Source organism: Microchirus variegatus, assembly GCF_963457635.1.
Source record: "Microchirus variegatus genome assembly, chromosome: 8".
Classification (NCBI taxonomy): domain Eukaryota; kingdom Metazoa; phylum Chordata; class Actinopteri; order Pleuronectiformes; family Soleidae; genus Microchirus; species Microchirus variegatus.
The window spans coordinates 4,674,470-4,700,068 of NC_139809.1; the positions used below are offsets into that span (position 1 = coordinate 4,674,470).

Genomic DNA, 25,599 nt, shown 5'->3' on the forward strand with positions numbered 1-25,599 from the left:
ATTCCCTGCAGTGTGATGAATTGGTTGACTAAAGAGGGTATTCATCCGAAAGCACCATAGTCTGCAATACGTGATTGCTAAACCTGACAAACACCGAGAGAAATGCCGCGCTCTTCCCACAATTTTGCGACAGACAGTCATAAAATGTTTATATATTACTATGGCAACAATTTCACTGCGTTAACAGCTAAGAAAATAATATTTCCAAATCAAATCAGACTTCGTAAATTTCACCATAAAACTCCAGAACCAGAACCAAATGTGTGAGAGAAAAAAAGGCATGGCTGCTATTGTGAATGATGAGATGCAATGAAAAGGTCTGTTCTTTTTTTTTTTTTTTGTGCCAAATAACTGATTGAGCATGTTGGTATAACAATTAAGACACATTTATTTATTTTGGTCTTCCATTGTCTGCAGGAAAAGAATCCTTATAGTTTTCTTTCCTGGGTTGGTAAAGACAAAAAAAAAAAAAAAAAAAAAAACAATCCTCCAGGGGAGCGTTTGCCCGAGGTAAGACACAGGTGGATGGAGCCTTGAGCAGGGTCACAGTAAAGATTTATACTATGTACAAAGTAAAGAACAGAAGAAAAATGGCTGTTCACGGAGCGTCTCGGTGAAGCGAGTGAAACAGCTGTTCATGGAGTGAGGAAGTGGTCAGGTAAGACAGGCCTGGAAATAATAATCACAGGCCCATCTGCTGACCTGGGACTGCATGGCCCCCAGGCTCCCAGCACAGGCCCTCCGTATGGAGCGCAGCACAGCCCTCGCCCCAGGAAACCTGGCCACGCCGCACTAGGCCACTGACACTGCCACATGCTCTCTTTTCAATGGCTGGGCTCGCCAGCAAAGCCAGCGTGCTTCTCTTTACATGATGCACTCAAGTTAAGGCGCCACCGCAGACAGTATCTATAACCAACTCACTGCTATTATACGTCTTGTACTTTCAGATCGCTATTTATACGGAACACGTGCCTCGGGGAGGACGTTTAAAATTAAAGAAACAAAAGATCCCAAACAACACTTTGTTATGGAAGGGGGGGGGGTGGGGGGGTGGGATGATACATTGTTCTTAAACTACAAGTTCCATTTAAAGAAATGGGTTCATTAGATATGGGGGACAAAGTTTTCGCGCAGAATGACCAACAACAGAGGCCAGCCTCATTCCAAGTGCCAAACTATTAGCTCTGATCATTAATTTTGTGACTAATAGCGGCGTACGATGGCATTCTAATGTAATGCCCGGATTAAAAGACATTCATCATATTAGGAAGTGTATCAGTAATTTCCTAGCTGTACATCCTTGATGGTTTCTCTGGGAACAAATCAATATTGTGCTATAATTGAGCGATGAGGTTGAGAAGTGTGAACAGCCTAATCATAATTAAGGAGCAGGTTGCTGAACATGAGGGGTGAACTAAGCCTCTGTAAGATAAACGGTGTCAGCCGGAGATGCCGCACCACCGGGCTTTGTTACAGCGTCTGAACTTTTGAGAGAAACAAACCGAAAGAAAAATGAAAGACGTGAAAACTAAGGCAAAGGAAACTCTCCACTGATTAAGTGTTTATGCATCATGGGTAATTCTTGTGGAATCAAAAGAATAATAGCTTCTTCCCTTAATCTGTAATATTACTGTACACACATTATTAAGGCCATAATTAATCCAAAATATTCACTTCAAAGTCTGAAATGTGATTCACATGAACTTCAGAAGCCACTTAAAAAGGAAGCAGATGCTCCCTCGAAATCCACCTGCTCGCACTTAAAGCAATCACACATAAACAAGCTCGTACTTAATGACTCTCTCTCTGCCTTTCTGTTTGTCTCTCACAAACACACACACACACACACACACAGTCTTCACATGATGACGTGTCGTCAAAGCACGCAACACAAAAGCAACTTTAATGTAGTGGAAGAACAGATTAGCATCACTACTCCCCATTATCTGCTGGCGCCACGAAATGATTTGTTTTATGCACATTTGGCCTTGAAGTTTGTGTAGCAGGTTGTCAGTGATGATAGAATTGAGGTAAATGGTGTAGACCTGAGAAAACAACAACTTTGCTGAGGTCCCCACTTTGAGTTCGGAGAGAGGGAAACTGCTTAACGCAAAAAAAAAAAAAAAGAAGGTAATTTTAATTGTATCGATTCAGCCATACAAACGTAGAATTCTCTTCAGAAGTGCGCGAGTCAGCACAGTCTCTGTCTCCTAATGCAGCCAAAAGGAGCTAGTTTATTTTGTAAAACCCCTCAACCCAGGAAGACAGCGCACAATCAGAGGGACGGGCTTTTAGTTTTGCATGATCCAGCACAATGCGCTGACTTTCTCCGACAGAGAAATGTGCAGATTGTTCAAAGCCCTGTTTTAATATGATCAGCATTGCAAAAATCGCAAACAGAAAAGATAAATATGAATTGTTGAACTTGCAACTTCTTGTCATTTGTCAGGTGGGGAACAGCGAACGGGAGGCCCTTTCTGCTCTTTTTTAATAGCTGAAAAGCAGTTCTTTGTTACGGAACAAATGAGGCGGCTTCAAAGATGCATTATCAGAAAATAAACCTTGCCAGAGAAAAACGAGAAAGGATGGACAAATAACCTTCAATTATTACCTCAAGCTAGAAACTCCTTGTGTTGCATAAACGAAAAAAAAAAAAAACCATAATCATAAAATGCACTGGCTGTTTGAGAGCGACTTACATGCCAATAATCTGCCTTTGTTCAATTGCACATAATTAGTCAACTGGATCTTTGATCTATGAATAGTTTATTGTTCACACGCAATCATCACAAACTAATGCCCTACAGTATGTGGCTGCCTGCTCATTCATTTATAAACAAGCAATCAACACCGACCAGCAGTCACAGTGTAATCACATCTTATTAACTGCTATTAAATCTAGTAAATAAAAAATTAAGATATTTCAGGCTTGAAATCTTGACTGGTTGACAACGAAATAGAATGATACAAGTTAAGAGAAACAACAGAGAAAGTATATGTTGACATGAAGGCAATTCAGAAGCTACCGTCAAATTGTGTTATTCATACTAAACTTTTAATATGGCAGCACTTAAAGGTCCAGTGTGTGAGATTAAACTTTAAATTAAACTACATGTTTCATTCAGCAGCAAGCAAGGTTAAAGTAATTATACTTGGATGAATTGTTTTTCATTCCTTCAGAATGAGCCTTTGATAACAAGACAATCAGAGGTGGCAGTCTTCACCCCATTTGCGCAACAAGCCTCTGGCGGCCTCTGCTGGTCATATTGGCAAGTGCAAGTGTGGAAGCACAAACCAACAGACAAACAGACAAACAGACAGATAAACAGACGGAGCCACTAAAAACTAAAAAAAAATATTATACCAGGAGCCGGGTCAGCGCAACAGATGCCGCCATTTTGGATCGCCACGATTTTATAATAACCCACAAGGGACAAACTAAACATGTCAACTGAAGGTTACATAGTTTCTCCAACACACTGGAACACTGGAAAGAAAGCGCAAGGTGAGGGATGTTCAGCTGCAACATTCAACGTCACTAACACACTGCACCTTTAATAGTGACATTTCCCTCATAATTAGTTCATAACAGCTAAGCTGCAGCATTATACAGTGTTACTGGTACACATGGATGCACTAGTCCACCATGGCTACTATGTCATTTAGACAGTCTAGATTTGTTACATTGGTTTAAAAGTAGTGGACATTACCACTATTAAGCCTTATTTGTGTAGATTTTTTGGATGTTTTTGCATTGTGTTTATATATCTGTACACTAACTCTACACATCGGTGTCTTTGTTCACACATTATAAGGCTGCCCAACATTGACATGTAGTAGAAGGCAGGGGCCGGTCGGACGGGGATGGTCATTTCCCAGGTGGGTCTGGAGCACACTGTGAGGGATGGGCCCTGTGTGGCTGTCACAAGGCATTACAGGACGGCACACACTGCTCTGCACACGCACCGCGAGCCCATGAAGATGATCACATTTGATACACAGATGACATTCTATCCCTGCTGTGAAAACACGGGGCTCATTTTTCTGCTGTGACATCCATTGCCGTGTGGGTGTTATTCAAGTCAAATCTATCATTTTAATGGAGAAGTAGTCAGACCTGAGGATTATTTGAGGGATAAATATATCATCGCCTGCTTCGTTCGGTATCGACCGAGCGTCATTGTGCCACGACTGACTCTTCTTCTTTCAAGACGAATGCCTTAAGATCCCAGGAAACATCCGTAGATGCAATAGGCCGCCACCATATGATGTGAACATACGCCGAACAGGAGGAGAAAGCTGTGCAATCATTTGCATAGGCTTTAATAAGAGGCTCTTTAACATAACCACAGAGGTATAATGAGCAGGGTAATTATGTTATCCTAAGTGAGTACAAAGAAACAATAGGCCCATCAATTAAAAATCCTCAGGACTGCTCTTGTTTAGTGCCATGAGTGTAACAAAGTGAATTGTCCGATGTGATTTTTTTTTACATTTTGTAAATGTCTTAAGCACAGTAGATCTGACGAAACTCCAGTTTTCCAGTAACCAGTGCACAGGGGCACAATGGAGTATTCCAGCATATTGCTTAAACCACGGCCTATGAAAGCACCGCTAATTGCATCTGGGATTTGGTTATCCAATCCCACAGTGCATTGCAGACGGGGCGAGGATCAGGGGGGTGAATTAGAAGATGGCGGGGTGAAGCCTCTGCTTGCTGAAGCCTTGACAGTGCTTTGTACGGAATGATTGTTCTCCAGACAGCCGATGGAGGTAGCAGTGCATGCAGAGTTGTTTGAAAGCCCAAAAGGATATGCGGCTGCATCATCAAAGTCCAGCAAGTCTTCCATGTGTCAGGGAGAGATTAAGCTCTTCCAGAGAGGGCAACGCCTCTGATCACTCTATTCAATCGATGGGATTTGAATAAAGGAATAAAAGATCAGGCATTGTGTATCTGGGTGCTGTGCAACCACTAGATAGGATGAAGGCACGTTGGAGCTGTAACAGTGACAGACGCCATCAATCACAAGTTCCCTACACTAGTTAGATAAAGTTGATATTAGCCCTAAATAGGACACATCTGTTTGTTGCTGCACACACTCTGACTTTAATTAATTCTCAAGTCATTTTATTTTTAGGCGCAGGGTTTTTTTTTTTTTTTATTATTATTTGTTGCTGCTCCTGTACATGTGCACGAAAAAATGTAAATTGCATCCTTCCTTTGCTCACAGTGAGGGGCTCACAGACACTGCGATGCCACAAATTAAGCACACGCGCACACAAGTTCACTTGCGCTGCAGAGCACACACACGGACACACACACACACACACACACACGCAAGCAAACACAAACAATATGAAAGTCACTATGCAAACAAACTTTGGTCTGGTGGTCTGCTGGTGGTGTTGGCTGATTTCTCTATCATTGCCCAGTGTCTCCTCCACAGCCCTGTGTCAGAAAATAGCTTCCTTTCTGCACTTTTCAAGAGAGAATGAGTCTATTCCCTGGAAACTGAGTTCAAGGGCAGGTCTGTTCTAACCAGAGAGACACACACTCTCACCAAGACCTTGGCTTCAGGTCCTGGAAATGGCCTTGCACGTTTATGACTGATCTGAACATGTACAGTGTAATGACCAGGAGCTCTGACTCCCCCACATCAGGCTGAGGTGTAATAATCCAATTCCGACTGTCCTTGCCATCCACCACTAATTGTTCTGACCGTCGCCCTCATTGCATTAGAAAAAGCGTTGAGGTTTTCACGAGTGTGCAGCGTGTTTTATCGTCTCACATTTTCCCCTCTGTATCGCATTTCCCTTCCTTAACCTTATCCTCCCCTCTTTTCACTCATCGTGTCCCACAGTAGGGCATAATTACTAGAATCATTTGCCTGGCTTTGTGCTCCTATTATTAGCCAGACATTTAGAGCCCTCTCCCTGGTCAGATGGTCAATGCTTGGGGGCAAAATGTCACACTACATGGGCACAAAAGGTAGCCAAACAGTGCCGAGCAAAAGGACCAGGTGCCAGTGCAGTATTACCATTTGGCGACCGATCGCTATTGTGGCGCGCTGTGCTTGTTGATACACTACATTAATTGCTAGTGGTTTCAAGCAACCATCTTAATTAAAGCACCCTTAGCCAAGGTGTGTGCACTCTGCTGTTGCATGGAAGCTATTATGACAGTTTTCAAGATTAGTTATTTTGTATCCTTGAATGACTCTGATGAAGACACAATAGCAGGGAGGAGGAAAATGTGTCTGCAGCCCACATAAAAGAACATGCAGCAACAAAGTTGTAACATCATTACGATGGCTTTTCATCATTATGCAGCATAAGAGATAAGGCCTTTTCTGTAAAGGGAAAAGAATGTATTCTTGGCAATGAAGCAAGCCTCTTTAATGATGTTTTGAAACTTAGTGTTCACTGAAAAGAATTTATTTGATTGGGATTTTTGACATCCAGTTTTGTCTTTCATTTTTCTTTCTTTAAATGCTTCCTCTGTTTTTTAACGTGCATCAACAGAACAATTGTTTCCAACTTTGTATCCAATATCGAATGAGACGCCAGTGGCGCTAATGAAGCATGTCTATGTGTTTATTTGTAACAAATGAATTTAATCATACCATATCTATTAGAGCCACATGACTGATAGTTGTTTTTGTCCTCGATCCATCTATTATTTAATGAACAACTGAATAAACTTCTCTCAATGGGAAGAAAAGTGAAAACTGTAAATTAAACAATCCCTGTCAACATCAAATAGCTGTTTGTCCAACAAGAATTCAACAGTAGGGCGGAATGTAATAACTATCTTCAGAATCGATTCACTCATGGATTATTTTCTCGATTAATAAAGCAATCTTTGGCTCTGTAAAATGTCAGAATGCTGGAAAATCACTTCATCCTCAAACCAAAAGGATTCTGTTTTAATGATGTCTTTGTTTATATGAAGCAAGATAACAGAAAACATTCACCTTTAAGCTGCTGCAAAATTACAAAACTTAATTTAATTATACATTAAAAAAAACATTCAAACCAATTAAGCAATTGATTATTTACTAATCATTGCAGCCCTAGTCCCAAGTTTAAGGGTTACCCTTTTGGAGGGTTCCACCAAGAACCATTTTAAAAATCCTTTATTCAGTAAAATGGGTTTTTAAAGGGTTCTCTGGATCAAAATGGTTCTTACTGGAACCATTATTGTTACCAAGAACCCTTGAAAAACCCTTTCTTCGGGAAAGGGTTTTTCAGAAGCAAATGGTTCCAGGTAGAACCTCAGCCCTTTTGGAACCCTTATTTCTCAGAGTGTAGGGCAAAAAAGTTTGAAGGACAGCCTATAGTAAGGTAAACCTACTTCTCACTTTAATAATAATAATGTCAATAAACATTTTACAGAGAACCAACCGCTAGTTTCGAGTCTTCTTCAATAGCAAATCCTGACAATTTTGTGAATTACGTTCCCATGTAGTGGATTATAGACGATAAAGTAGAACACCTATGAGTGGACACAGTGTGATTGACAGCTGGTATCATCTAATGTCAGTCTAGTTGCAGGTGAATTTCCAGCTGCAAAACCTCAACATGGCACGAGTCAAATCTCCAATCTCAAGGCTTCAAAACGGGAGATCAGATCAGAGACGTCGTCACTGGTTGCCACTCTAACGATAATTGTAACAATCGTGACTTTAAATGACACCAGGGATGTGTAGTATAGTGTCAGGAGAAAGCACTGTAATTGATTTATTGGTTCGCTTTTTTTTAGAGGTTATGTTTGATTTTCCAAAAACCGGGGAGTGAGGAGGATGAAGGCCTCTCAGGGTGTAGGTCAGGCCTCCTGCAGCAGCAGTTTGCCTCCTGCATAAGAGGAGCAGAGCCCAGTCTCTTTACTTACAGCCCGCTGGAGCAAAAGGTCGATTCACACCTGAACCCCTCCCCAGCACTCAGTGGGCCAGCGGACCCAGCAACACACAGGACAGATGACCTGCTTTGACCTCTCCTTTGCTCTGGGCCCCTGGGACTCTCGCCAATAAGCCGAGGGAGCACTCACAACCTCTCTGTTAGCACACTCTGCCCCCCCCCTCATCACCTCAGCTAGTGAGCACCGCGCTGTTCGAAAACACACACACACACACACACACACGCGTGCGTGCACACGCAGCGCAATGTACACATAAACAAAGACACAGACATTATACAGGGCATCACATACAGCCCCCGTGCAAACACAATCTGTCACACACAGCCATGTAGTGCATCTCACCCTCTCGCCTCTCAGACGCTCTCCTCATCCAGTCATGTGTGCCAGGTTGGTGCTCTGGTGAATATCTCCATCTGGTGGACAAAGCTTGTGTCATTATTCAAAAAAAAAAAAAAAAAAGAAGCACATGTTCAGTCAGTTAAATGCACAAGTCAGACAGGGTCACGGATGCGCTTTGTGTTGTGACAAATTTTGCTTTCAATATCGCTTTTCACAAAAACACGGCACACAAATATTTCCTGTGTGTTACAACAAGACATGTTGTAAACAAAGTATGTTCACTCGTGAAACAGTGTGTCCACATCCACAGACTGCCAGGGTCAAAGAGGCAACAGGGTGACTTTATCTTGAATGTCACTTTGTTTTTGGTTGGTTAGGCAGTGCCCTCTCTTGGATTGGCTTCTCGGTTGAAGGCACAGGTGAGGCCCACAGAGGAGTCGCCCCCCCCCCCCGCCCCTCTCTCTCTCTCAACTGCGTTTCCTCTGCTAAAACAGCCCTACATTTTAATATGCAACATCTGTGCCGGGAGAGCCTTCCAAAATGGCTGCTCCTTGGAGGATGACGGTAGAGTCTGCTCAAACTTGGGGTTGGGGCATTTGGTACGGCAAGGTTCTGCACAGATGTTAGCATTCACAATGTCACTCTGTCCTTTGCTTCAGTACCCAGGGAGGTCTATTTTAAGGGAGGGTGGTGTGTTTTTCCTTCCTTAGTTCCCTGAGATCACTTTATCTGTAACCATGAATGTAACAATCCTTCATAGACTTGTTCAACTAAAGTGGGACTGCTGTCTCTAATCACTAAGGTATGAAGGAGCTTTCTACTTCATTTATCATTTGGTTTGGTACCAATTCATTGGCAGCGTCCTATAAAGATGTGTTTACAGTATATTACAATACGTAGGGTAATGAAACCAAGACAAAGCCACGGTTTTCTTTCTAACCAGTTGTATTTGTATTAGAGGAACATTAGCTCGGTAACACAGAGCCGCGTTTGTGCCGCACTTTCACAGAGAATTGGGAATATTTTCTGAGCCGAGATGCCATGACCTAAAGGCTGCTTGTCAGTTGGATTATTCAAGTGATTCTCAAACGCGACTCAAGACAAGACTGCTGAGAACCAGTGAGGGACAGAGAGGACCAAAAGGGAGAAAAAGCAAAAGAAAGGAGAGGGACATGTAGGGTGCCTAATGCATCGCTTACACAAAGATGTTCATATTTAATGCTCATCATTGAGGCAGGGTTTGAGCATGGAAGACGCTTCTGCTATTTTCCCACACCCCTTGAGCCAAGTCCTTGTGACAGCCCTCCACTGCATCCCGGCAAATTATCCGCATGAGCTGCAGTGAACAAAAACAGCCCAGTGCGGGGGAAGTGAGGCCCAGCCTCAGCTCCACTCCTGTGATGGGAAGACACGTCACTTTGCATCAGCTCCAACCCTGCAAACCACATCATCTGCAAGTGAGGAGAACAAGACCGCTCTGTAGGGGGAGGACAATCGAAGACAACAAGGCAGATAACAGGAGAAGAGAAGAGAAGAGAAAGGAAGAGAAGAGAAAGGAGAAAGAGGAGAGACACCTGCTCTTTAGGTGCAGACATTGACTAAATCAGAGGAATAAAAACAAATAGAACCACCAATTTTCAATTTCAATTGTTATAAAATATTTGATCCAAATGATTCACCACACCTTTGGGGTTTAAACTGCAGTGTGAAAAATGAATCACTTAATTTTTGCTAAGTGAATACTGTTTTCCCCTGAGCACAACCGTACGATAGATGTGGGAATAAACAAAAAACAATTAGATAGACAATAAGAAAACTGCACCTCATATGCAATTTGTCTTCTTTTATTCTAAGCTAATGATAAAATCCCACCACAGACATTTTGATCCTCAATCACGCTGCTTCCACTTTGATGCTCAGCAGTTAAACAGAGTCACGGCACTCTCTGCTGGACAATGCTAAACTTGCAAGACCTGTTATCTGCTGAACGTTTTTTTTTTTTTCTTTTGCCTATAACTGGGTACTACCGGATTTTAGATGTTTAGAAAAGTACAGATGCTTGTGGCCTCTTTCTCAAGGATATTTTCCGACGGCCAAGGAGAGCTGAGAAAAATTGAGTAACACCAAAATAAACCTGTCTTCCAAGATGCATGTGCTCCAAGCCTAAATTGGCCTATTTAAAGGCCTAACCATGGACAGCCTTTGAATAATATTGACTTGCAAAGTATGCTGAGGTCAAGGACAGGAAGCTAGACCACGCTTGTTGGCACATCAGTTGTGGAAAGTAAACCAGATGCATTTAGGACTGGTGCAAAAGAAAAGAAGAAACAAAAAAAAAGTAGTAAAGATCTCCGCTGTTATTCCTATACTCTAAATGACAGACTTTGTGGTGTATGTACAAAATAAGCAGGAAAAGGGACAAATTAATTATCTATTTGTGGTATCAAGCAATATTGTAATGCCCACTGCCAATTCTTAAGAACAAATGATATTTTATACAGCATTATCATCTGTTACTTTCATTGCACAGTGCTGCTATTTTTGCAAGCTCATGAAACCACAAGACGATAAAGACTACTGCAGCGAGATCAGCTGTGGGATCTGCTGTTGTACAGCATGTGCTTGAGAAAGTTCATTATATCGCACAACCTTAAATTGACGAGACAACATTGTTTTCTAAATGTGCTATGCTGTTAAACTATGGAAGAATCTACATCAATATTTACTGTACATGACATGTTTGTTGTCCAATAGCCCGTCATCCTTTTACTCCTTAAAAAAAACAAAAACCTAATACTTCTGCACTGGTCTGATATTTCTTGAACACACACAGAGTTCATGCAGGCTGTCTTTCTGAATCATTGCTCTCTTGCTGCAAACCACTCTGTACAGCCGAGCACACTATCCATATTCATGTGATTTTTGCCGGAAGGCATTGGTGTCTACTAAAAATAGCATGGTGAGAGAAAGGGTCTCACACTGTGTGTTCTAACATTCACGAGCCCAGTCGCGGTGATTGGTGGTAAACATGTGTCTCTTTGCTGAGAACGCACTTCGCGTTGTCGAGTGAACATCTTTTTTTTTTTATATAATCTGTGTTTATATCGTGTAAATCGTTCCTTTCTTATTTGCCATTGGTTATTGCTAGATAGAGAGATGGATGGATGCTAAGTGTTATTTCATGCAGTGGAAATGCTACGTGTGTGTCGTGTAAATAATGTTTTCAATAGACGTGAAATTCATAACTTATTTAATTACATTTAATTGTTTTGTGGCAGTCAGAGTATATTAAAAATCTAATTTCATGAGCCACAATGGGTTTCCATAAAGACAAAATCAGGTTTGGTTGAGACTGAGCTGAGGTGGTCTCACCAGCAGATGGCAGCACACGTTAAGATGGTGCGCAAAGTGCAAACTACCACATCATAATCATTTTCAGAGTTGGTTGTGCTCCCGACATCTTCAGCATGGTTTAAACCATCATTATTGACACCAACTGGCCATTTACTGAACATACAATCTCATACTCAAGTTCTCAAATAAATCAACACGTACCAAATAATATTAATTTAGCAGATCACTGTACTATAGGTATAATATCCTACTTTTAGCGTGATTCTTTATCCGTTTAGTGTACACAAATGTTCCTCCAAACACTGGTGGGTTTTTTAAACCAGATGAACAGATCATCCTGTGCTAAATTTAGAGGTTATTTATTTGCCATTCGGGGAAAAAACGTGGCCAAAAGTGTTCAATTGTATGCAGGTCTGAACTAATGGGCTAAGGGTGCAGGTCATTTCCGTTTTGAAGAAATTAAAAGGCTGCGGTGCCCCCAGGCAGGGGATTTAACTTGACACACAAACAGGACACGGAAACTATGACAGTGTGTCTCTGAGGCCGAGACGATAAGGAGGGGGGCTGTGTACTGTAGGTGTGCATTAGTCAAGGACCTCTCAAATCAAAGACAGACCAGGTAGACATTCATTCATTCATATGACTGCAAATGTGGTAAAAAAAACTAAAAATAAACTACACTACAACTACACTATCCCATTGACAAAAGGTCACCTGCAAAAGGTTTAACCAAAAGGGCACTTAACATGAAACCACCTGTATCATTTAACACCTGATCTCTGACGGCAAGTGGAGAATTCTTCCTTTGTTTATGCAGAAATACTGCAGTCAATGGGGAGAGCGTGTCCTCACCGGCCTTGAGGAAATTCAAGAGATCCTTGAATGCGACTACTGTATATATATACACACAACATTCCGATTAGGATTGTGTCCTTGGATCAGTTTAAACTGGAACGTTAAATGCATGCAATTTTGTGAACTGGTAAATGAACCGAGAAATTCTGTACATTATCAAACCAATCCACAAGCATGTAGCCATGTTAACACCTCCTAAGACACACATTTCTACCTACAGTACGTGAGCAAAGTTTTGCCTCGTGTCAGAAATAAACAGAGACTGCATACACACACATACATACAAACATATATATATATATATGTATATACACACATTTATATATACATATGTCAGCATGTTAGTACTACAGTGCAGACGGAGGTGTTTAATGGTTTGTGTTTAATGTCTGACTGTTTTGGTCTCTGTTCCTTAAGTTATAGCAAAAGGACTAGGATATATGTATATGTATATTATACATATATATATTCACATATGTATATATATATGTATATTATACATATATGTATATATATATGTATATATATACATATACACACATATGTATATATATATATATATATACATATACATATACATATATATACACACATACGTATATATATATATACACATATGTATATATATATATATATATATACACACATACACATACACATATATATATATATATATATATACATATACGTATATGTATACGTATATATGCATACACATATATATATATATATATATACACACGTATATGTATATATATATGCATACGTATACATATATCCTAGTCCTTTTACTACAACTTAAGGAACAGAGAGCAAAACAGTCAGACATTAAACACAAACACACGTGTCCTTTCGTCTGCACTGTAGTACTAACATGCTGACATGTGGACCAACACATGCTGTTCCACATGGTGTGAAACATATACCCTGCTGAAATAAAAGGGTCGTGGCCTTTGAAGCTCGCACATTCAATATGATGCATGTGGCTTGAGGCGTGATGCATCTCACAGAGAGAAGAAATTGGACACAATAATTCACCAATTAAATCAATTAAGGCTCTGATCACAGTGGCAAATTAGCCATTCAGTAGGCTTTAAGTAGATTAGGATAATTATATTGCAAATCAAAACACGTTTTCTCCCCCCACTGGGCAATGTGAGCGCAGAGCAGAAGAGCAAATGAAGCAAAGAATTATCCAACACTGCACAGATAAAGGACAGTGAGATGGTGTGGGTCCACAGTCTGCAATGACATCAGCGTCAGATGTTGTGAAATAAATGCGGTTTTCTTTCCATTATAATTGATTTATTTTGACTTGTTGCTGTCACTAAACTCAAAACGATAGAAAAAATTCTCAAAAATAAAGTGAGATAAAATACAAAACCTCCTGATAATGAGAATTATACTTTAAAGAAATTGGAAGCCAACTCATATTGAACAGATTTCTGACTAAGAAAAATAAACACAATGTGCATGTGTTTATGCTTAAGAACCATCACTTTCCACAGGTTCTACAATGCAAAGATAATTCTTCTTCCCCAACTTCCAGGTTGCACAGTAGTTGCTCATCAGATATTCCACAATCTATCAAATCGGTCAAAATTACATTTATTGCCAGGCCTGTCCAATTAAGAAGGTCATAGAGTGAAATAAAAACTGCCAATTTACCTAAATGTTATCAGTATAAAGAACTGTGACACTTCTGACTGAGTGCAAATCAAGGAAGGGTTTCCATTTTCTACAAAATGCTGTGTGGCATTGACACTACAGAATTGAAGGTCTTAATTAGAAATGAAGAATAGTATGACATGCTTCATGTCCAGATCTTGATCCAGATTTCTATCAAACACATCGTCCTAATACCGCTACTAATACAACATTTTATTTGCAAGTGCCTTTCTAACACTCAAGGTCACTTTACATAATAAACAAGAAGATAAATCAAACACACAAAAGTTAAGATGAAATAAAACAGATAAGGTCAACACACATGGTCCAATGTGGTCTATATGTTGAAAAAACAGTGAAATGTGCCTTTATTGAATTTTCACAAATAGAATAAAGGTTTCACAAATCAGAGACTGTGTTTTTAGGAATCTTCAGGGTTTGTAGGATAATCTAGTCCACATTTCAGAAGTCTATGTACAGGGGTTTTGGATCAGGACCTGGTCCAAAGTGGTCTATATGTTGAAAAATCTGTGAAATGTCCTTTTATTGTATTTTCACAAACAGAATAAAGGTCTCACAAATCAGAGACTGTGTTTTTTGGTCTGTAGGATAATCTAGTCCAGATTTGAGAAGTCTAGGTACAATGGTTTTTGATCCAGACCTGATCTAATGGGGTCTAATTTCTCACCTCAAATTATCTTAAAACTGCGTTCCGTGACACAGAAAAGTGACAAACGGCGACTGTTTCAACAACAACAGTCTTTCTGTTTCCGCCATTGCTCACTATAGCCAAAAGCACAACAACCTTACGCAGCGACCCCTACTGATCGGGCGGGAAATTGCAGCGCCTATCCGTCACCACGACGCAGAAGTATAAAGGCTCGAGTGGTCTACGTGGTGACGCAGACGGATAACGCATTACGCAGTCGGAGAAGTATAATGTGGCCTTAAGTATAAAACAAACGTTAGCATTTTCACATATAAAATAAAGGTTTCACATTACAACAGTGGATGTCATGCAATGTTAAAGTCTTACCAAACATGTCTAAAATGTTTTCACATCAAAAAAACAGATAATCGGTGTACAAACACCACTTTAAACAGCACTTTACTTAACAGTCGCATCAAAGTGCCGAATCGGAAGCTAACTTCAGCGTCCTCCTGTTCAACATAAATGTGAGTTACGACAAGGAGACAACTTGACCATCGTGATTAGCAACAGCTAACAACGTCGCGAACTAAGGTAAACCGACAACGACACACACGAATAATGATGTACGAGTCAGTCAACAACACCGTCTAACAAAAATAAATAAATAAATACATCAATAAACGTGAATGTTACGCTACCACACCATCCGAACGGGAAATACGTGGGTTAGCATTGACACGGCGCTTAGCAACACAAGCTAGCAACATTAGCAAGTGTCAGTTAGCACTGAAACATTCACAGATTGACACCAAATCGTTACAGAGAGAGAAAAAAAAAGACAAACGTTGCCTGCGGAGGATGACGCGGCGATTATGTCAAGGAGCCTTTTTAACATTTTAATCGCCAAGTTAGACTGTCTGTGACGTTATAGTCATTCAACTGTGACTCGTGTAGACACCTGTGACGTCATTCTCAGTCGTCTAAAGTAGTCAGAATGGCGTCCCTTTTGCCATTCATGTGTAGGGGTTTCAACAGCAATGTATTTTAAACTGCTTTACAATAAAAAAAAGAAAGAGAGAAATACAGCAGCAGTCGCATTAAAGATATAAAATGCATAATGAAAATATTAAATACATTTAAATAGAGGTAAAAGAAAGGCAACGTCATTGTGACTAGTCACAATTCAAGTTGGAGATATCTACAACTTCATCCTGACTATCTGAAACTTCATTCAAGAGATCTAAATACAAATTCATAAATATCTCGCAACTGAATTGTAAAATATAATGACCAACCCCATAAACATGAATGGCAAAGTTGACCAGTCATTTTGACTAGTAAAAACTGAATTGCAGATATCTGTAACTGTAGTTTTGAAAAAAAAAAATAAACTATATTAGTACATTTCTTACTTATATGTAATATTTTTGGCTTTAATGTTATATTTTGTTATTCATAATACAGGCTACCCGTTTTTCAATAGACTCCAAACCACAGCCGAGTTGGTACCTCCTGGCGAACATGACCTCAGTACCTCTGTGTTTTGAATTTGAATGCTTCTTATGAATATTTGTTTTGCATTTCAGTTATTCTTTTATTTTGATTCATTAGCTATACCGCTGTATTCTCCACCTGGGGGTTAGAACCAATGCCAGCTGCGGGGTTCAACCTGAACAGGTCACCAGTCCATCACAGGGCATCACTGAGTTTAGTAGTTGTTATATTTTACATGAATTCTTTATAATTACGTTCCTTATTTTATATAAACATTGCTACTGAAAAAAATACCGAGGTTTTTTTTGTATTACCGCGTCAGATGCCCAGGTTATCTTTTCCTCCGAGTTGTCTGACTCAGGCTCAGGAGAGTGCTGTCACTGCACGGCTTGGATGACGTTGTGTGAGTGAAGTCACTAATTTCCATGTGGCTCCACAAATTGGTATAGCCCCCTCCGGTTTTAGTTTGAGCTTCGCTCTGAGGTTAAAAGCACACATGCATGGTTTTTAGATGTAACCTTACATCTCACAGATAGATTGTAGTCAGGGCGGCACAGTCTGGCACAGAGATAACAGCTGCTTTTATCAACAGAGAAAAAATGTAATGCGCTAACATTTGGAAGCACATCCCCGTTCAAATGAACATCGAGGCAGAGGAAAAACACTGTGTCCCGAAATGGCAAACCTAACTTGAAAAAAGAAAACATAACATGTATGACACAGTATAAAGACTTTGGTGTTCAAAGTTGCTATTATTCTATCCTTTATGGCAAGACACAATGTTGGCACTTTATGACTGGTATGTCAGGATAAATAGATTGGAATATGCACATTATTTAACCCTTTAAGGCAGTGTTTTTCAACCAGTGTGCCGTGAGAGATTGTCAAGTGTGCCGTGGGAAATTATCCAATTTCACCTAATTGGTCTAAAAACATAAAAGAAAAAAAAAAAAAATTATCTGCAAATAATATGGATATAAATATTCAAGACACTTTGACAAGAATGACTAAATTGTTAATATAGGCTACAGAGTTTTATGTTTTAAACATTTTTGTTTGGTGGTGTGCCTCGTGATTTTTTCAATGAAAAAAATTTACCTGGGCTCAAAAAAGGTTGCAAAACACTGCTTTAAGGTACTACTCAACCATTTGGTCGACCTTTGCGTACCTTAAAGGGTTAACTGCATTTTATTTTAAGAACCTTTATAAAAGAATAAATTAAATGTATTAAGGCACTATTAGCGCTTCAAAAGCAGCCAATTCTTCACATGTATTTACTGCAGCTGTCTCTGACTTTGGCTGCCGAGGAAAACAATTTATACGTTATCTTGAAAGTGCAGTCTTGGAGATTGAATGGGGAACATCAGACTTCTCTACTCGACTGACGGCTGTGACTCACTCGCGCTGGCTGACGCTGCACTTCAGCCTCCTCTGTATCAGTCGGTTGCCCAGTAAAGCAGTTTGGCAAACAAAGAGCCATCACCTAGCTCCAGTGTTTACTCTCAGTTAAATATTGTCATCCGTGGTGCGTTGTTATTATATTAACAGCCCTTTTGTAAATCATATGACACAGTGTGTCCACGTATCCATGATGTAGTCTTATATAATGTCACAATACACTAACGTAAAATCGCGTTCAGCGCTTTCCTGTTAGCGAAGCCTACTTTTAACACACTTAAGCATCACTAAATTACCAGAGTGAGAGGGTCTCTGTTTGTATGATGTATTATGGACTATTTTTGGACTTATATTTACTAATTTTCTACTGCTTTATCCTCCACACAAGGGTCACGGGAGGCTGGAGCACTCATGACCAACAACACAGAGACGAACTCTCACGCTCACATTCACACCTACCTTCAATGGAGAGTGTCCACTTAATCTCATTACCAAATTGCATGTATGTGGAAGCCAAAGTACCCGGTGAGAACCCACGCACACACATGCAAACTCCACACAAAAAGACCCTTGATCAAACTGGTATTCAAACCGGTGACCTTCCTTCTGTGAGGCAACTATTCCAGCTACTGCTACTGCTACACCGCGTGGGCCTGGACTATTTTTAGCGCTATAAAATTATAATTAAAATGTATTTATACTGCTTCTTTTTTGGGGGGGGGTTCTTCAAAATTAAAGCTTTAGAGCTTTAGTGTATCTTTTAAATTAGACTTGGAATATCTCAAAGTCAAGGATGAACAAAGTTAAGCTCCTTTGTGGTTTGGATGTTAGCTGTTGTAAGTGGATCACAGAAAGTAGGACAGTAAAAATGACACAGACAGTCCTAGTTGTGTCTCGTAGCTGCCCCCGCACCGAGGGACCCTGATCAAGCACCAGACTGTATGTGGACTGGACGGACAAAAACTAGTGTATAATGGCCACATTCTGACAACGCATTGTCATTGTAAGTGAAAGTGTCACAAGAGTTGTTTTTCAATCGACACATTTGACTGAATCTAAATATTACGACTCAAAGGTTATTCCCGTTGCTCTTTTAATGCTCTCAGTGTGAAATAATCTAGTGTTAAATAACTTTATATTAAATGCACCTCGAATGTGTGTTTATAGCGGAGCAGAACACAATGCACACCCCGTCTGTCACGTCCCTGTTGATGCACAGATAGGCGTGTATGCCTGTCGACAGCTGGCTTCCGATTCAAGTGGGAACATGACTGAAACGAAGACGCATCTGAATCAAACGGACAGGGACAGCCTATCAACTTAGGTGTCGAAATAAAAGCATCTCACACATGAAAGGCAGCATCTCCATGGTTTCCCCTGGAGCTGGGCCCTGTTGCCATGGGAATGGAAGGTGCTATTGGAAGAGGGAAAAACACAGGAAGACAAGCGGTGTGTCATCTTTCCATTTACCAAATATCGCTTGAGTTTATACGCAATAATTCTCCTATCGTTGCAGTTTTTTGTTATAGGTAATTTCATAATAAGTTTTAGTTATTTTAACATAAATATCATGTCATTTGTTCACTTTTAGCGATACGTGCCACCTTACAGATGAGCTGTACTGTTTGCCTCACTATGTAATGTCTATTCAGACAATTATTGTATAAAAACCATGTCCTGATCTTCCTAATGTAATTAACCATGCCATCAGCAAGTGCCTGTTCCCGAGTGTGGTTAGTCATTAGGGGCCGACTGGCGAAGGAACACGCACAAACGGCGCGTTACACGAGGCCTGATGATGAATTTTTATTAGACATTACCTCTTAACTGTCATACTGTCCGTGATTCTCAATAACCAAACATCGATGCTTGCGTGAGTAATTGCTTTCCAGAGCCAGACGATCACATCGCTCAGAGGACTGAGTCTCAGCACCTACACACACACACACACCAGAGTCGTACACGCTCAAACAAAGTTGTTCTGTGTAAATATCATAAGTCTGATCAGATGTGAGGAAGTCTCACCTACAGTATGTTTGGTTGTTATGTACCCAACAGGTCACGGTTGGACTCAGCTCCACACAGAGGTCTTGAGTTGATTGAGTAACATGGGGGCAGGTGCACGGTCTAAGTGATTAGTCTGCTACGTGCAGACACACAGCATCGTTTGTTCTTTGCCTTTTGTAAACTGCGGATGGCTCGACAGATAACAACTATATTAGGCGGAGGGCACATAAAGTTGACTTTGTGCCATAATTAAAATCACACAAGGAGAACGGATGACCTACATTTTCAGTCTGAGACAAATGCCAGTAAAGTAGGTTTTATCATCATCAAATCACGTATGCTGTGTCATTAGATACAACTGACACAAAGAAAGCATCATCAGGCATTGTCAGGATGTGGGTGTATTGATTCTGTGTCTCTGTGTCTGTCAGATCTGGTCTCATCTTGTCATGGCTGCATCATGTGACGCGTCCTTACACAAACTCATGACGCAGGTGAGGATATTGCATAGCCTTTCTCATTACTTCCACCTATCTGGTATTAAAGCTGAGCACCAAGGGCAGAGTTTACCAGGATTTAAGTGTGGGTCATAAATAGCAATGACAGCCCTGAAACAACAGACACTCAGCAACTTCGCTGGCATCACGGAAAAAAGGTTTTTGATCCCTTAACATCGACAACACATGGCAGGAATGTGTGCAGTATTCGCTCAACAATTAAAAGGTAGATGGAAAGATGGCCTTCAGCGGTCACATTTCTAACTCTGTGGGCTGAAAAGAGGTTAGAAATAATCTGCAGTTTTTATTTATATCATATTGTGTGTGCATGTTTAAAAAAATCAATCAATCAATTCATGTACATGACAGACATTTGTTGTGTCTGTGTAGGATATGTAAAATATAGACAGGATTATTGTCAACATGGGAGTTTTACAAGCTAAATAATTTACAGATTAGGTCCAATTTATCATTTGGGGCAGATAGTGGCACTGCCCACTAAATAAATAAATACATGAATGAATGAATAAGGGAACACAGCACATAATGGTACATTATTTTATTTGTTGGTCAAATAATTGTACAATTTATATCCCTAAGGATTTTGATGTGTGATTTTGTAGTGTTACACCTACCCAGCAGTATACAGTACATTTCAGATTGTCATCCAATGTCCAGTGACAAGAAAATGGTTGTGCAAAGTATAGATCATGATTAACTACACTTAGAAATAAAAGTGCCAAGTTGAACCATATAAGGTTCTTCGGCTTGTCCTCATAGGAGAACCCTTTTTGGAACCCTTAGTGTTACCAAGAACCCTTTTAAAACCCTTTATTCAGGAAAGGGGCTTTAAAGGGTTCTTTGGATCACTGGTTCTTACTAGAACCATTAGTGTTACCAATAACCCTTGAAAAACACATGGTTCCAGGTAGAACCTCAGCCCTTGTAGAAGAACACTTTTGGAAGCCTTATTTCTAAGTGTAGAAAAGCACTCGGAGAGCGCAGACTTCCTCCAAGGCAGCTCAGTGCCTACAAAATACACCATGCGCGCAGCGTGTACGGATCACGCCCAAAATATAATCAATTGTTTCCGGTCCCATTGGGGACATTTCCTGAAAATTTCATCCGAAACCGTCCGTGACTTTTTCGCGTTAACAAACTACGGTGAAAACATATCCGTCCTGGCGGAGGGTCAATAACAATAAAATAAACATCATTGACTAACTCTTCCACAAGACAGACCACTTTGTGTACAGCCTTCTCTCAAATGTATTAGTTTTCAAGTTAATACATTTAATTACCGGTAATACAAATGATTTCTCACAGACACGGTAGATATTGTACTGAGAATGGGGGTCGGGGGTGGTGACAGTGCCAATATAGCGATGGTTTTAAAAAGTCTGAGAATGTGGGCGTCACTCTCACACACCTTGATTTACTTCCTCTCTCCTCTTTTGTTTCTGGAGGCCATTTATAAATATGTATTCCCAACAAAAGGGCCGTCCTGAGGCCTTTTTAGTTTGATGTATCATTGCCCAGTTTAGGCAACTGGCCTGAGGCTCACCTGATGGCAGGTTTAGCTGGATGAATTGCAGCGAGAGAAGGATAATAAAGTTCAATGGAGGTGTGCTGGCTTTTGTCATCTCCAAATCCAAAACAGATTTTACCCTGAGCACGTACTGTAAGCGGGTGGAGTGAATGGCCCACTCTTGTCTACACACAGGACACATCATGTGTTCACAGTGACATTTAAAGGTGGATGTTATTTTTTTTAGGGGGGTGGCCACAGCATTAGAGCCTGGTAAAACACGATAAGGAAGCTGGTTTGAACACACACAACTCATTTACGTGGAAATCTGCTGGAAAATAGACAAATAAGATATGGGCACAGGAAGGAGATAGTGTTCATTTCTTAGTTTTAAAAAAAAAATATGTACGTTTTAAGAAACCAGAAAACAGTGGTTTTGAATAAAGAGTTGAGTCGAGGTGAGTTTGTTGGTTATGTTGAAATCTAGTTGGCAATATTATCAGCTCGCTGCTCGGGCAAATGCATCGGGGTGAAAGAGAGTAACCAGGCAACTGCTTTCGGACACTTGAGATCAAGCCAGCGCACTTCCTCTGTTGTGCTTTTATATTCACGATGGACAGCTCTTAGGGAGGCGAATGTTTCCTACAGATAATATTAAATCCCTTTAAGTCATTAGTAGTTCAGACCTGAGTACAAAACACAGCACCACACATATACAGTATGTTTCAGTACTTTCATTTCCAACGTGTTGCGCTGTATTTCTTTATATTCTTATTATTTATTTGACGCTTTTGTTCATTAAAATAAAGAAGAACAGTAAAAAACCTTCAAATCCTCTCAGTGGTTGACCAACAAGGGGGAATCACAGGTAATTCTTATTTATTACAGGGTGTTCCACAGCTGAGTCAACACTCGGTACAAAAGTGTCAAACACTATCAGCCTCCTTACAGGATCTGGAAACACATCCTGCACGGAGAGGGGCTATTGTTAAAAAAAAAATGTAGGTTGAGTGGGATTTGTGTCGTTTTTTTTTTGTTTGTTTTTCTGTCGGCGACATGAGATGTCTCCGTGTATCACAGAAACGTAATACCCTTATTTCCAATCCAAACAACGTAGGTCTTTGTGGCAGCGCTGAATATTTAGCTCAAACTAAAAGTGGATCACAAGCTAAATTTGTCTCGGTGGCACAATACGAACTGTAAAATCTTCCTAAAATATTTGCATTATAAAGCGTGCGTCATTACGGCTATTGAAAAACCAATCTCGGCAGCGGCTTTATGTTGTCGGCAGCGATATCTATTTATACAGTATTCATGAACTCGTCTCATCTCGTCGTTTTACTGTATGATGTTTTGTTTCTCACTGCTGCATAACCAGCAGTTGCCCCCCCCCCCATCAGAGCTTTTCTGAGCCCCGAGAAACCTATTAATCTTTAACTAAGAGTCATCGTGGCAGCCGGTGCTTTTAAGCCTGATCTTTATTGCAGCAAGCAGAAGGGTAAACCTGCCTGGAGTCCACATTAAGAGCTGCTGCTCTGTTCACTTGTGCAAACATGTATGTTTTTTTTTATTTTTTGTCTTCACCATAAATAGAGTTTGTTTGGCTCTGTAGACGTCAGAAATACAGACCTGTGTGTGTTAATTTTTAAGCATCTGAATTTTGCCCTGGTTGATATTTTCAATCAGAGCTGCAGATTGTATTATCATGACGAGTATTAAATGATGAAAAGATGGTGGAAACGATAACTGCTGTTTTAAATATATAACACCATGTGTTTGTATCATCGTGTGTATCAGCTCTGTGTCATAGCTGATTAAAATGAAGCATATGGTGAAATCTCCCCTCTAAGGTTACTTGTTCCTAATGATATTTTTTAATCAGTGTAAAGGTCAGAAAAAAACAACAACAGGCGCAGGAGAAATATGAGATGGAGGCTGTTTCACTCTAGCGGATGTTGCCGCCATAGTAACACACCAGTCTTTTAACATTTGATGTTTTTGTTTATGAGAAATTAAGAGCTCAAGTAATTAACTTCTTGGTAATGATGCCTAAATAGGTTCCACTGGTCGGACTATTCATTTAGAAACCTATAAAAGACAAACAACCTTAGTGTTTTTTTTTTCATAATTTATTCATTATAAAATCGTTACAATACAAAAATGAAAATAAATAATTCAGCTCATAAATATAATGATGAAGGAAGTACTTAGGCTTAGAGTGTCACAATGCTAGAAAGTGGCAAGTCACAGTCACCGAGGAGATAGTCTCTTTTCAGGGTGGACATTTTGTTCACCACTTTAAAGCGAAGGGACCGTTGGCTGAGGTTTTCCTCGGAGATGCCATCGAAGAAGAAGTCCTCGTTGAAGATGGGATTGCGGCTCTTTCTGATGACCGTGCTGCGTTGCTTCTGGACTTTTCCAGGGATCAGACAGAGGCTGACGCTGCAGTTGATAATCTTTGGATCTACAGGGAGAGGATAGAGGCCCTCGGCGCTGATCAATCGGACGCGTAGTCTTTGGTTATCCGAACAGTACTCTGCTGAGAGTCTCAGGCTGCCATCTTTCCCTATGGGCACCATTCGTTCTTTCATTGCTCTCTCTCTGTTCAGAGTCAAGTCCATGGGGAAGATGCTGGGTGGTGCCAGGCTGTACTTGCTGGGCAGGCCTTCAACCAAGCCCTCTGACGCTCTCCTCATCACATTGGGGCTGTTGTCTGTGGAGCTGCCTTCATCTGTAGATAGAGAATTGTTCCTGGACACCATTGCCTTCCTCATGTTTCGTGACAACAGCAGTTCGTGACTTAGCGCTTTGAAGAGGGAAGACTTGGCAGGACACCTGGTCAGCAATGGCGAACTGAACGGAGAGGATTCGGTCGAGGAAGTGGTATCGCTGTCCAGAGCAGTCTGCCAGCTCAGGGTGTAGCATCTCGGGGAAAGCCTGGAGGTCAGGGTGTTCAGACCAAGAGAGGATGGAGAGGAGGACGGTGAGATGGCGGGAGAGACTCTGGAGCACATGCTGGATCGACTCCTAGGCAGCAGCAGTGGAGATGAACCTGGATCGGAGTGGAACAGTGACTCCTTCCTCCTGGTGTGGGGGCTCTCCAGTAAAGTGCAAAAGCCATAGCAGGTCTGGGCTTTGGCCAGGTGCGGAAGGGATAATGCGGCCTGACTCAGGGGATCTGCGTTAGTGGTCTCCTCGTCACTGCAGCCGTCATAGGGGCTCTCATCCACACTCTCCACCTGGATGATGTGTGGGTTGAGCGCTTCGAGGCGTGTCACCTCTATTTCAGGGCTGGCCCTCTCGCACGGAGGCCCTTTGACGACACGAGGGGCTCTGCTTTGCTCCGTATTTTTGGTCTCCTGCAGAGATGGGATCGTCGGGGGGATGCAGAACTCTGGGATGTTATCGGGGGTGATGACGTTAGGACAGAGGAAAATCCGTTTGGGCTTTTCGCCAAACATGATGTCACTAATTTTAAAGCTGAGTTGGGCTGATGGGACGGGCAGGTTAGATCTCTCCACTGACACGCGGATCTTCTCCACCACCCACATGGGTCCTTTAGCAGAAATGATGAAGCTCTGTAGAATACAAAGAACAACTCCATGAAGTACTGTATGGTGTTCTGAATTAAAATACATACATAAACCGACTACTAAAAATAAGGTTAGGAAGATTTTCTTACCTTTTGAGGATTTGAATAAACCACAAAGTTCTCCCAAACAGGGAGCAACAAGTTTGTTGTGCAAAATCTCTGAGGCTCTTCTGACAGGAGATGGAGCTTCTCTCTTGTCAAGTGAGGCACATCTGTGGCTTTTTTGAGAGACGACAGGCAATTTAAATGAAGCAGGAAACCAGTGAAAGTAGCACACGCCCCCCTGTTCCGCTCGAT

At 40.9% G+C, this 25,599-nt stretch overlaps 1 protein-coding gene across 1 annotated transcript; it reads right to left on the bottom strand.

The window, feature by feature from the left end:
- Positions 1-23,923: 23,923 nt before the first annotated feature.
- On the bottom strand, positions 23,924-25,261 carry c2cd4a (C2 calcium dependent domain containing 4A; the record flags this gene model as incomplete). The annotated part of the gene is made up of 1 exon (XM_083894412.1): positions 23,924-25,261. The coding sequence occupies one exon, from the start codon at positions 25,259-25,261 to the stop codon at positions 23,924-23,926; it is 1,338 nt and encodes a 445-aa protein (XP_083750538.1).
- Positions 25,262-25,599: the final 338 nt, after the last annotated feature.